The sequence below is a fragment of the Plectropomus leopardus genome, chromosome 2 (genome assembly GCF_026936395.1).
Source record: "Plectropomus leopardus strain MGB_pleo_1.0 chromosome 2, ASM2693639v1, whole genome shotgun sequence".
NCBI lineage: Eukaryota > Metazoa > Chordata > Actinopteri > Perciformes > Serranidae > Plectropomus > Plectropomus leopardus.
The window spans coordinates 606,187-620,504 of NC_142177.1; the positions used below are offsets into that span (position 1 = coordinate 606,187).

The 14,318-nt window shown below is 39.1% G+C and overlaps 1 protein-coding gene across 7 annotated transcripts in view; it reads right to left on the reverse strand.

Annotated features, from left to right (window-relative positions):
- plekha6 (pleckstrin homology domain containing A6) overlaps positions 1-14,318 on the reverse strand; it is a 151,695-nt gene that overhangs the window by 79,108 nt on the left and 58,269 nt on the right. For 6 of the 7 annotated variants that reach the window (XM_088082478.1, XM_088082468.1, XM_088082473.1 and 3 more), the window contains 3 exons: positions 6,767-6,875; positions 5,351-5,476; positions 2,375-2,447 (listed from right to left, as the gene is read on the reverse strand). In XM_088082478.1, the coding sequence (XP_087938604.1) occupies positions 2,375-2,447; positions 5,351-5,476; positions 6,767-6,859 (292 nt within the window). In that variant the 5' untranslated portion in view covers positions 6,860-6,875. The remainder of the gene's footprint in view (positions 1-2,374; positions 2,448-5,350; positions 5,477-6,766; positions 6,876-14,318) is intronic. The other variant, XM_088082460.1, reaches the window with a different exon arrangement.

Here is a 14,318-nt window from a genome sequence, read left to right on the forward strand (position 1 = left end):
CATTTTTTTAATACAAATACCAAATATGTTAGAAGATTAACATTTCAAATGTTGTGTACGCTCTGCATATTTTTTTAGATGCGATTACAGCGTAATGTAAAGTTAATTACACAAAAATCTGAACAAAATTTCAGACTTTACAAGAAGAGTGATTGAATTAGTCAGGGCTCAGTGTGAGGCACAGAATCAGATCAAAATCAGAATCAGTTATGAACAAAAAAGGCCAACCAAACTGTAGAGCAGTGTTTTTGGTGCTGAGCTGTGTGTTGTACAAAAAGTTCACAAAAACACACACATCCAAATGGCAAAAAGACTAGATGCTGTACAAGAGATTATACAAGAGAAGAAAAAAACATTTGTTGTTCTGATTGACTTTAAATACTATACACTAGGCTTTTATCTGAGATGACAGCTATTCACATAATACTTTTTTGTGATCAGTTTTTTTCTTTTAATGACATTCATTGTACAGCACAAACAACAGGTCATTCTAGGTTAATAATAATACATACAGTGCAATCAATGCCCAAATGACAAAACTGGTAAAATAAGATGAAATGTAACAAAATAAAATAATGAAACTGGTGCCCCCCACCACACCCCCAACACCATATTCACATAATACTTCTAGTGATTTTTGAGTTTTTTAGCTGCAATAATATGTACATTTTTGCAATTTCAGCGTCCTTTCTTTTTTTCTTGTCACCACATGTTTGATCCACATTGCGTTGAGTTGTTATTTACCAGTGTTTTTGTCTTAATATGTATTTATAAATGGGATCCTACTTGGTACAAGGGGACATCTCAGGTGATATGTCAGGTGACGTGGTGTCGTAAGCATTTGACGGTGTGGGTCTGCATCGTTAACTTGTCTGACGAAGAGCATGTAGCTCAAAACATCAACTCGGAGGTAATTATTTAAAATATTCACGGTTATCCTTCACTGGCCCATGCTCTGAACACCACAGGTGGAGACTGGAACACACGCTGCAGGTACTACACTGCTCGTCTGAAGTGACTGATACTTTGTATCACATCAGCGATCATCTCACATCCCATTCACTATTCAGCAAGAGAGACAGAGAGCTGCCTCTGCAGGGGCTCTTCAGCTTGATTATAATGTATTCAGCTCGTCACATCAGGCAGTAACCTATGGCAACATATCATCTGTGGGTAAAAATCTTGATAATGATTTGGGGACACTGACATGGCTGGATAGCTAGCTAGTGTCGTTGTTATCATCCTGTTAAATTATATTTACTGTTTGTCAACCATAGACAATTTTATTGACTTTGAGCCTGGCTAGCACAATGTTCACTGTCTGATTAATATCTGAGTCAAAGGGTCCTCATAAGCAAATGTTTTAATTACATGGCATATTTGATTGACAGAAGTTTTAAAAATACTAAACAATCTAATCTAATTTAGAATACATTTGAATGATGTCTGAGTGCAGACATTTGGGGGGGTTACTACTGTGTTACTGCGCACAGACCCCTGGAATGTCAATGAAGCAACACCCAGAGTCAGTCAGCTCTACAGTGTGTGCTATAGACACACAGTCATTTATATCTGCAACTTTTATCAAACAACCAGCATACATGTCATACATAAGTATAATATCGTGTATAAGTTAAATTAATCAAAGCTGTGCTCATCAAATGGGGTGGCAGTGGCTCAGAGGTAGAGTGGCTCGTTCTCTAATCAAAAGGTCAGCGGTTCGATCCCCAGCTCCTCTGGACAACATGTAGATACTGAACCCCAAATTGCTCCTGATGCTGTGTCATCAGAGTTTGAGTGTGTGTGTGAATGATTACTGAGTAGCAGGTGGCATCTTGTACGGTAGCCTCACCAATGTGTGAATGTGTGTGTGAATGGGTGAATGTGACATGTAGTGTTAAAGCGCTTTGAGTGGTCAATAAGACTAGAAAAGTGCTATACAAGTATAGTCCATTTACTATCAAATCCAGGCAGGTAGACATGTAACTTGTGTGTGTTACAAATAAGCTGACAGACACTAATGCACCCTGTTAGACATCCTGAACTGAGAATCCGAATTACCATGAACCATGAACACCACCACTGCCATCAGATCTTTCAGAAATGGAAAATTTGGCACAAACATGCAGTGTAGCTAATAACAAAATTGTGAAAACCTGCTTGCAGCACTAAACTGGCATCAAAGAGCAGACATTCACAAATGCCCCCCAAGAACACTTCAATGCCCCCCTTCAAAAATATTTATTCTAGCGCCTCTGAATGCCCCCGTTGAGAAACACATCCTCAGTCTCAATACAAGATAGCTTTTTTAAAAAATATTGCATAAAATGGAAGTGATAGATATGTGACGTGAAGAACAGAATGAAGCACTAACCTTTATAGTAGAAAAGACATCTATCAGTGAGGACAAACCACCTCTTGTTCCATTGCCTCACTCCACTGCTGGCCTGCATGGACACACGTCACACACTCAGTCATCATCTTGATATTTCTTAAGATTGTTATCATCAACAAAGCCAGTAAAAAGCCAAAAAACAATCATAAATGTCATTCCAAACTCATCAAATACGTCTGCTCTATTAGTGTTTTCAGTGTGCGAGTGTAAAAACCTTCTTCCACATCCACCTGAAATGCAGGTGGACATAACCGATCATTTGTGCATGAAGTTTGGAAGGAGGGTGTCAGGTTGAAACGCTGCAAGTGACATCATAATATAAAGAGCAAGAGTGCGCTTATAAGCCATGTGAGAGGGGAGGGGAGGAGCAACTGGCTCATGCAGGAGCAGGGACGGTTTTTGCTATGGGCAATGTGGGCGACCGCCCAGGGCGCAATCTATTTGGGGGCGCACGAGCGCCCTCAAAAAAAAAAAATTTTAAAAAAAAATAATAATAAAAATCGCCAGTTTTCTAGACTAATAACGCGCATTTCCACATCACGTTAGTGGACTAGGTGCTGGGGCGCCCCTACTATCATGTCGACTTGCTGCTGAGAGTCATGTATACAGGTTGTGTGTGTCAGAAGAAAAGGGGGGAGACGGAGGGGGATCAACTTGCAGCTGCAGAGGTTGAGAACAGGTTGAGTCTCACTCTCAGGGGAAAAGCAAGGAGGGGGGCGAGGGATAGACTGACCTGTTATGATCCCAGGCCACACAACACAAACTTCTGCTCCCAAATACATTGTATTTCATTCATAAAATTAACATAGATATTATTAAATTTATTGGTTTTTGTGAAAATGTTAAAAAAAAAAAAAAAAAAAAGCCGGCACGAATCTGTGCCTGCATCAACGTGAATTTGTTTACATCACGTCAATCTTGACTCTGGGGGTTTGACGGACGGAGAAGTTGATAATGTTAAGTCGAGTCAAGGGGACATGGACAAAAGACCGAAGAAACCATCAGGTGCATAGAGAGAAGGAAGAAGAAGAGGAGAAACGGGCAAAAGATAAAGGTATGCAGGTCTCTATGAGTGACGTTAATTGTGCATGTAATGAAACAGTAGCCTATATGCTATTTATTATCCTCTTGCTAATACGCTGCTACTTAGCCATAGAAGACGACTGTATTTGGTTTTTAGCTTTGAAATTTGAGGCACGAAGTCATGCAATTAATTTCACCAATAGGCTAGTTTGTGTTTGCAACACAAGTGCAAGTACACCTGGGCCTATTAGTCTGGGAATTTGGTAAACAATAGTATGTCGTGACTGAGGAATTTTTCATGCTATAGGTGGGTCTATGCTAACTTAAATAACTTGTATAACATTCATGTCAATATACATTGACATGATATTTTGTAAGCTTTATGTGATATAGCTTTTGAATAATTTGTAGTAATAACGTAAATAAATGAAAGTAGCGCCGACAGGGTGGTTCGCCCAGGGCGCAAAACTAGCCAGGACCGCCACTGTGCAGGAGGCTGGTGTTTGCTGCCCATGTGGAACTAAGGGTTTGGGGATTTTTTTACACCTTACCATGTGCTTCTTTTGCCTAAACCTAACCATTGTGACAGTCTGTATTGGCTGCCATGTGCTCGTGTTGTGTTAACATGATGTGCTGCATCATCCCACCATGTGCATTTGTTGATATCATGGTAACAGCACCCTGGAGCATAAACAGCTGATGCAGAGGGATACCTAAAATGTCGTAAGGTCACTGGCAGAGTGTCACGTGTTGGCCTGATACATCTTCTGCCTGAAAGCAGTAGAGCTTCACTATCATTTAAAATCTAGCAACACATAAAAAGTGTCTTTCTGCCACATGAACATGAACATGGCCAGTAAAGCAGGATGGATTTATTGTTGGTTTGAGTTTGAGTGTATTAACATTCGTGCTCAAAGTTAACAGTTGCAGAATTTACATTAAAAAAGTAGTATATCTATGGTTTGTTTTGGTCTCTTCCAGGTTTTTCTTATTTAACCTTTAAAAAACTAAAGGCCAGAATCTGAAATTTGGGCTGAAGAAAACACATAATTTTTTGCTCTAGTCTGATTCTACTTAACTTTACATAACTTTGCAATTGCTTAATAGCAAATCTAATTCAATTTCTTTAAGCTGACGGTTAACAGTAGGCAACAGGAGCGTACTGTTTTACACAATGATCCCTGTTATTCTTCCAAGTGTTCTTAAGCTTGGATCGAAGGTATTCTTGGTTGATTCACTTTAAAAGAGACAAACTGAGCATTATTAATACCAGTCTGGAAGATCTGTTCACAGAATGTGAATCCCTCTGCATGTTCATTTTCTCCAATGAGGACACAGTAGAAGTCACTCCTCCAATGAGAATATTCTGAATCAAACTCTTTTTCTTTTTCCTTTCAGTCCATACTGCAGCTGCCCTTACTATTGTATGGAGTCATGGAGTCTGCATGGATTTGGGTAGGCTACTCCTACCCCTTGAACGCTGACCTACTTTCTCACACTGCAGTCACAGTCTGTAGTAAAATATTTAAAGTAAAATGAGAAAGTATAAGATTGGAAACACAGTCAGTGAGTGGTTAACAAGCTGACATCTATCTGCAGCTCAGTTGATGTGACATATTGTCCGCTGCACAAGGGATTCTGGATTGGAACAGCCAGCAAAACCATGTTATTTTGGCATGCTGCATTTGACATATGTATTGGGACATTCACATTTTTTTCTGGCACACTGAATAGTATTGGTGGGTGACACTGGAATGCTTTAAATTAGTTTTATTGAAAGTAAGAGTATGACTGTGACATGTAGTGTTAAAGCACTGGTCAAAAGACTAGACAGGTGCTAAGAAAGTGCAAGTCCATTTACCCTTTGTATTCCCATTGTCACAAAGCTAATAGAGTTCTCGTTAAGTACAAGTAGTGAGAAAAGCTTTTTACCTGCTTATATAGCCATCCCTGTTTGGTGACTTCTGCTTTGGGGTTCCTGCGCATAGAGTTGGAGCGCTTCCCAAAAGTAGCTGCCATTCTAGGAGCACTTCTGAGACTATGAGATGGCTGCAATGCCTTAGAAAATAAGACAGAAAACACACACACACACACACACATAGAGAGAGATTGCTGATGATGATGGTTTTGACCATGATTGTATTTCATGTGTTATTTACGACATCTATTGCACATCTGTTCATCCTGGAAGAGGGATCCCTCGTCATCCTCTACCGCTCTTCCTGAGGTTTCTTCCTTTTTTTCCCTGTTACAGGGGTTCTTTTTGGGGAGTTTTTCCTTGGGTGATGTGAGGGTCTAAGGGCAGAGGGATGTCGTACACTGTAAAGCCCTCTGAGGCAAACCATGTTTTGTGATAATGGGCTCTATAAATAAAATTGACTTGACTTGAATTGACTAATGTATTGGTTATGTATTTATTAAATAACATTAATAAAATACCAAGAAATTTCACTGTAATAATGTTCATGCAAAGATTTTAATTTAACTTCCACATAGAAGGTAAAGGAAAATGCTCAATCAGTGCATTCACATGGACATGCATAACTTGTTTATGATCAGGATTTTGCATATCTCATTAATGTTATTGAGCATATAAACACCATATTATGTGTATGAATAACCTGAATATGTTAGTAGGAGTACTCTGACAGAAGCTGGGGTGTATACAGGCAATATAAACAACCCGCTGTCTCTGTCCTCATGTAAACACCATATACGAAATATGACCATAATGAGGACAAGCCTCATAAACAGGTTATTCATGTCCATGTAATCATTAATTGTATGTTTTTAATTGTATATTAATTGTATGTGTAATTGTATGTGTTTCCATCAGAAATGACCAGATAGGTGATGTCATTACTATAGTAGTGGCCAATATCACAAGTCACTGACTACAATCCGGGCTCAGTTCTGAGGAACTGTAAAAATTATGTTAGGAATTATGTTCTCAACCTTGGGGATGGTGTGACATGAGGAACAAGAGGGACATGAGGTCAAAAAGGATGTGAAGGAGAACTTGTTTATTTAGCCTAGACCCTTTAAGCAACTATAATCTTGATCTCACTGCTTCGTGAGGACTGATGAAATCCAAAGCTTTGATGGACCCAATCAGTCTATTTAGGGACCTTTTTTTTTTCTTTTCTTTCTTCAGATTTCTATAATTGAGGATTTATTCCAAAGTTAACACTTTGTATCAAACATTAAAAAAAAATCTGAAATGAAATCTCTTGCCTTTATTGGACTTCCTGGAACACTATCTGCCATGGGTGGGTCATTTTTGTGTGTGTGTGTATGTGTGTGTGTGTGTGCGTGTGTGTTCGTTCATGCGTATGTGCGTGCTCTCACCCGGTTGTGGGATTCTGAGGACAGTTCTGACACCATATTGGCACTTTTGGAGTGAGTGATCTTCTCAGCAGGAGCATTCACCTTCCCATTCATATCCAAATCACAGTGCCTACAGATGAACAAAGGCATGAGCTGTTATCAGTGCACCAGTGCTTTTGTTCCTCTACCCCTTATTTTCCTCCTCCTTAGTCTGCCAACAGAAGTGTGTTACTACCAGAATAATTGCTGAGTAAAATGGCAAATGGTACAAATCTGATGTGAAGTGATTAGTTGAGGTCTAATGTGCAGTATCACATTGCAGACGTGTCTGTGGACACTTCATTCAGCAGAGGAAAGGCCCGTGTTGACATTTGCCTGACAAGGATCTCTTGTGGTCATGTGAATAACGACTCTTGGCTGTCAGACACAGAGGTGGAGGTAGTGTGATGTTGTTACAGTGTGTGACTGTGATACCAGAGACTGCTGCTCACATTCAGCCACCAAAGTCAGTGTTGGTTAAACCATGACCAAGACAATGAAAAAGGACCTGCTTTGCCATTTGCTTGGGAGGATTTGTTGTTTCTGTTTTCTTGTGGCCTAACCCAGGACAGTTAATACCCAGGACAACGATAATATGTCATACTGTCAAGGTCATTGCAGTCCAGTCTGGACATTCCTGATCTAGTACAGTTCTTATTTAGTTTATACTCGAGTCTTGACTTATATTATGCAGTGGTGGCATGTAAATAAGTACAGTTACTCCAGTACTGCATTTGAGTACAATTTTGATTTTATTTGTCCTTTACTTGAGTAGCCTTTTTCCATCATACTCCATACTTCTAGAAATTTCTTTTATTCAACAGCATTGCACTTGTTGTTTTGCAGAATTAGAATTATGTTGTGTTATTATGGATAAAGATACCTGCCAGTAAAAAAACTCCATCTTTACCAGCTGCATCATTTGTAATGCTTACCGCTGTACGCGTGACTTACAATAAATAAATCAATAAATTAATCTAAAATGTGCCATTATGCATGATGAATACTTTTGTTACCTTAAGTGTATTTCCAGGCAAATTATGTACTTTTACGTATGTGGGATTTTGAATACAGGATGTTTACTTGTAGCACAGTATTTTGACATAATGGTAATGTTACTTTTACATAAGCATAAGATCAGAGGAGCTCCTTCTTCCTTCACTGGTATTACAGTAAAATAACAGTTTTTAAAAACAAACCCAAAACTAGTATCTGGGAACAGTATTACACAGGCTTTTATGCATGATGTGTATGTAAGCACACTTTTTTTTGTATATTTAAAGTTTTTATTGTGTATAATAAATTATATACTCTAAAATATGCTCCAGGTTATTTTTCTATGGATTTTTTTTCTGTTCTAGTGTGGTATCACTGTGTAATACTGCTCCAGTGCAGTCCCTTCATAACCTGCTGCTGTAACAAAATAAAATAATTTCCAAGCTTGAAACTAATAAAGTGCATCTATCTATCTTTCTATCTATCTATCTATCTATCTATCTATCTATCTTCTTGGGTTATGCAGTAACATTTCGTCAGTGTTACTACTGGAGGTAGAAAGTTATTTATCTAGGCATTATGACATTAGTGACTTAAGTTTGAACAGACAAATCCACATTAAGACTTTTGCTCATGTAAGTTCAGTTTTGGAAAACCCAGATAAAATATGGCTCACCAAATGTAGTTGGAGCGATGGGATCTCGAGATGTATTGGGGACACAATGAGTGTATTCAAAGCTGTGCTCAAAGCTGTTCACTTGAGGCGCGATCACCAAGGCTGCATGTTAACACCAACTGTAAACAGGCCCTCTGTTTTGAGAAGGGCTCTAATGAGTAGTCAGGTTATTCAGTCTGTTGTATGCTAAGTGGCCATGGACTGTAAGTTCAGTGTGTGTTAACCAGCACACCTATGGTTCCATGTGTTTTCTTTGTTATGTTACCTAACATAACAAATAAAACATAATGTTGTTTATTTCCTCCTGACAGCCACTGCATAATTCTGGGTGAATACATAAAAAGTTAAATAGTTTATAAACTGGACCAGTGATATAGATCCACATGTGAGGAAGTACAATATATCAACTAAAGCTGCTGATGTCAGTTTACAGCTGCTACAGCTGTGATGTTCACATGGCTCTGACAGTGGTTAGTAATAGATGATTGGTGAAGTTTACCTCCAGTCTTTCATTTTTTTAAGATTTTTTTTGGGGGGGCTTTTTTTTTTATTAAAAGTGCAGCTAGACGTTGACATGAAAGGGGAAGAGTAAACGGGATGCAATGCAACAAAGAGCCACAGGTCGCAATTCAACCCATCCCACTGTTAAGGATTCAGTCTATATAGGGCAGTCGCTGTACTCGCTGAACTAGAGGTCACCCCTCCAATCATCCATTTTGAACTTCAAGAACAACAATTTGATGACCAAACTGATTTTGTCCAAAAAGACAATCATATTCAAACATCAGGAGATTTTGGAGCATTTTACAGTATGTAGAGAATAAGAAGATCAGTTCTTTGGTGGTAACATTAGATGCAGAAAAAGCATTTGATCACATTGAGTGGGAGTATTTAGAAATTTAATGGAATATGCTTTTGGAGATTGCTTTATTAACTGGGTTATTCTGCACCACAAGAATCAGTTCCTTTTTCAATAAGTAAGGGTACAAAACAAGGATGCCAACTACCCCTTTTTTATTTGCATTAGCAATGGAACCCTTGTCTGAGATGATTAGATCCAACACTACAGTAATCAGATTCAGACAAAGATTAAGGGATTAACATTAGCCTTTATTGTCTCCCTTGGGAGAAATTTGTCTTGGAAAGGAAAAAAATACAAAAGGAAAAAATATTTCTTTTCTTTATATGCAGACAATGTTCTTCTTTTTTTGAATAATTCCAAGTCCTCAGTCCCAGCTGTTATTCAGACAATCAATGAGTTTGGGGTGTTTTCATACTATAAAGCCCATTACGGGAAATCACTGGCTCTACCCATATGGAATTATATTTAAAGATTATTTTGGGGGGAATTTTTCCCTTTATTGGTGGGACAGCTTAAGATAGACAGAGAAGGTGCAAGAGAGAAGGGGGAATGACATGCAGCAAAGGGCAACAGGCAGGACTCAAACCCAGGCCACTGCAGAAGCCTGACCAATATGGGGCGCACACTCTACCAAGTGAAATAGAGGTCACCCCAGCCAATGGGGAATTTGAGGTGTTTTGACTTATCAAGATATATTCCTTTGATTGTCTCCTAATGTGTTTAGATATTTAGGCATTTATGTTTCTTGTAATTTCTATGATATAGTAAAAATGAATTAAGACAGAATGGTGAAGGGAATTAGAAAAGATCTTAAAAAAGGAGCCCTTTGTCTATATCATTATTTGGATGGGTTTCAAGTATAAAGATGAATGATTTACCAAGGTTATTATATATCCAATTCCCAATTATGTTCCAATTAAGTTTTTCACATCACTACATGGCATGATTTGTAATTTTTTGTGGCAAGGTAAACACCCCAGACTTAAATTGGAGAAACTGTAGTTACCAGTGGATAAAGGGGGATTAGCTCTACCCAAATTAATGTACTATCACTGGGCGTCACAAATGAGTTAGATATATCACTGAATATCCATTCAGTGATATATCTCATTTGCAACCCTAATTCTAAAATGCTGGATTTGGAAAATTCTGGATGTGAGTCGGCTCTTAAGGACATTCCATTTATAAATAATGCAATCTCACTACAAGGAATGAGATCATTTTATTGTTAGAACTACTCTCAAAACATGGAATCAAGTACGTAGACATTTCAAGTATGTACACATTATAATCAGTACTCAGTTTTGGCACCTATTTTATGTAATCCTGATTTTGCACAGTCTTGTTCAAATGTGGGTTTTAAAGTATAGCAGGATGCTGGTATTTCTAAATCACAAGATCTCTTTTCAGGTGGGACTCAAATCTTTTTCTCAGCTCAGGACTGAATTCAGAATCAGAATCAGAATCAGGCCACTTTATTGATCCCCGAAGGACAATTCAGTTTATACTTACCCTGCTTCGTTAAAACAATCCAGACAATTAGGTACAAAAACGAACAAATGCAAGACATTCACTGCAGCATACAGACAACCACCTTCAGCAGAATCAACAAGAAATAAAATAAATACAATGTCAAAGATGCATTAAGAAGTAAAACACACTGAAACTCAAATTCTGCCACCAATCAGTTCCAGTTCATTTCTCAGCATTTAGCAGCCTGATAGCTGAAGGGATAAATGAGTATCTGTTTGTTTTCCTTGGGGTGTGCATGGTAGCACCGCCCAGGCTGATCTATTATTCCATTGGCTTTCTGGACCACATGTTTCTTCCAGAGGGAGCTGAGGTACTTGAGCTGTACTCCAATAATCTTGGAGCAGACATTAACTATCTGGTTCAGGCTGTTCCTGTCCTTTACAGACAATCCATTAAACCAGTAAATGAAAGAAAATGTGAAAAGACTTTCAATAAAAGAATGATAATGAAGATAATGAAGATAGGATGCCCTCAGAAACACTAAAAGACTTCAACTTCCGCAACAAGTGGATCCACATTTAACTATTGACTCTGTATTCTGAACAAACTTCAGGTCAGAGTCAAACACAGTTCCAAGGTACTTGTAGGAGTCAACAGTTTCTTAATTTCCACCATGGATGATGCTAGCTTCAGGTGAAGGCCCCTGGCCGGTCTTTCTAAAATCAATTATCAGTTTTTTAGTTTTATGGATATTAAGGTCAAGGAAGGTGTCATCACACCATTTAACAAACATCAATAAAGCATCCCCATGGCCTGACTCAGAACCCTGAAGAAGAGACAGCAGAGCTGTATCATCTGAGAACTTGACCAGATAGCCTCTCTCTTGGCTAGCCCTACAGCTAGAAGACACAAGATAAAAGCAGGGGGGAAAGGACACAGCCCTCAGGAGAACCAGTGTTGGACATTAAAAGCTTGGACATGTGACCATTCACTAAAACCCGCTGGACTCTGTTTGTTAAAAAATTTGAGAGCAACAATAAAATCTGACCAGGCAATTTAAAAGTCTCTCAACTAAAATATGAGACTGCATTTTATTAAAAGCTGATGAAAAGTCAGCAAATAAAAGTCTGGTATGAGATCTTGGTTTTTCAAGGTGCCTATAGACTTTGTCTAAAATAAAAAGCTTGGCATCATCCACACTTTTCCAAGCTTGATACGAATGAATTAAAGAGATGACTTCCTTTTTTAATATTTTTTCAAATCTTTTCATCACCAAAGATGTCAGAGCCACTGGTCTAAAATCATTCAAATCCCTCAGTTTATTTGACTTTGGCACAGGAATTATTGTTGTTGTTTTCCAAATAGATGGAATCTCACCACTATCAGTACACATCTGAAAAAGATGAGTGAACACGTCACTGAGCTGGACAGCACAGTGACGCAGTGTGCATCCACAGATTAGGTCAGGGCCAGCAGCCTTCCTAATGTTAACTAAACAAAGATGTGACTGTTTCCTGGGCTATCACCAGGACCAAATGATTAACAAGGGACTCTCTCAACATGGAAATATTACCAAGGAAATCAGTTCTTTCCCAGCGAGAGAAAAATGATTAAAAACATCTGCCAAGTCATTATCACTCACACCAATGACTGTGACAAGATGCTTAGTTCTAGTGGACTGGTTAATGGATGCCATGGGCTTAATTCCGCTCCAGGCCGCTCTTAGGTCTCCACTACTAAACTGATGTTCAATTTTTTGCCTTCCTTATTTCCACCTTTACCTCCCTGGAGACAGCCTTTATCTCTAGTGGGTCACCAGAGTAGAAAAGCCTTTTCTTTTTGTTGATGTCTGACTTTAGTTCTTTTGTGACCCAGGGCTTATTATTTGGTTAAGTAAATATCTCCTTAGTAGGGATAACCATCCGCACAGAAGGTAATGTAGGAGGATATTGTCTCTGTAAGTCCATTAGCATCCTCACAAGCATCATAGAAATACTGCCACTCTGTACAATCAAAGCACGCCTGAAGAGAGAAAATGCTGCTTTCTGACTATATTTTTACTGTCCTTTCCTCACGTTTGAGGTGTTGGAAGCAAGGTTTGTACACAGACATAACACTGTTGTGGTAAGAGGCACCAAAACAAGGCATAGGCAAGGACTTGTAAGCTCCACTGACTGAGCCATTACACAGATCCAGTGTAGAGTTCTTCCGTGTTGTTGCATAGGTGACATTCTGCTCATAAATATGAGATTTATCAAGTTTACAGTGATTAAAATCCCCAAGGATAAGTTTAGGTGCATCTGGGCATATCGAGTCCAGATTATGCATGACATCTGGCTTATAACTGGCTTGCGGATGACTGTATACTAAAGTGTAAAACAGTTGCTGGAATTCGTGAGGCAGGTAGAAGGGGCGGAGAAAGATAGACAGTAGCTCCACCTCAGCCGTACATATCCTCTTCCTGACCACAACGGTTTTACAGTACTTTTGGTTCACATAGAAACATACTCTTCCTCCCCGACTCTTCCTGGTAGTCTCTGGAGACCGGTCCAGGCAAATAGGGCTTCGAAACCCACTTAGCTCCAGGTCCAGGTCTGGGACCAATTCGCTTCGCCATGTTTCTGTTAACGCAAGGAGACAAGTGTCCCATTGAAACTTGGTGCTCGCCTCCAGTTCATCTATTTTGTGCCGGATAGACTGCATATTTGACAGCAGGACAGTGGGAAGAGGTGGCGGCTTAAGATGGTTGTCAAGCCGGAGATTCTTAAGTCTTCGGCAAATCCCACCCCATTTCCGAACACCCTTAGCTGGCTTACGAAGCTCCGTTGGGATGTTTGCAGGGACATCGCCGACTTTGGACGTCTGTAAGGATAGGATGAACTCACAGCTGAGAGGGACTCTCCCTGACATGCCATGTCCATTCACAGTGTGACAGCCGAGAAAGTGAAGTAGTACCACTGACACACAAAACAGTGCGAAAAACTTTACTACAGTCCCCAAAGTCTGCATTCCTAAAGCACTGACAGGTTCACTCACACATCCTAGTTAAAACAGATAAACAACTTTAAACCACCAGCTACAAGCAACTAAAAACTTGTTGCGTAAGGCTGGGTATCCTGCTGGGTCGCACAACGTGGAGCGCCCCATCAGTCTCCCTCAAACACAATACTTTCGCTTTATACAGCTTAGTAGTTCTATTCATCTATTCATTCAGTTCAGTTCTATTAATCTATACCAATATGTAAAAGTTGTTTGAAAATGAATCAACCTAAAAAAAATACTGTTTAAAGATTCTTTTTGCAAGAAGAAAATGATATGTTATATTTATGGTCAAATGTTTGTTAAAATCCCTGCTATTAACAGCAAAACAGCCTAGAGTGAAGATTTTAGGTCCCACCTGGATGATGAGATATGGAGAAACATTTTGTTCAATGCAAAGAAAATTGCATGTTTTAACAAATCCTATGAGCCATAATACAAAATCATTCACAGACTGCATGCAACCCCAGCTGTTCAATGTAAATATG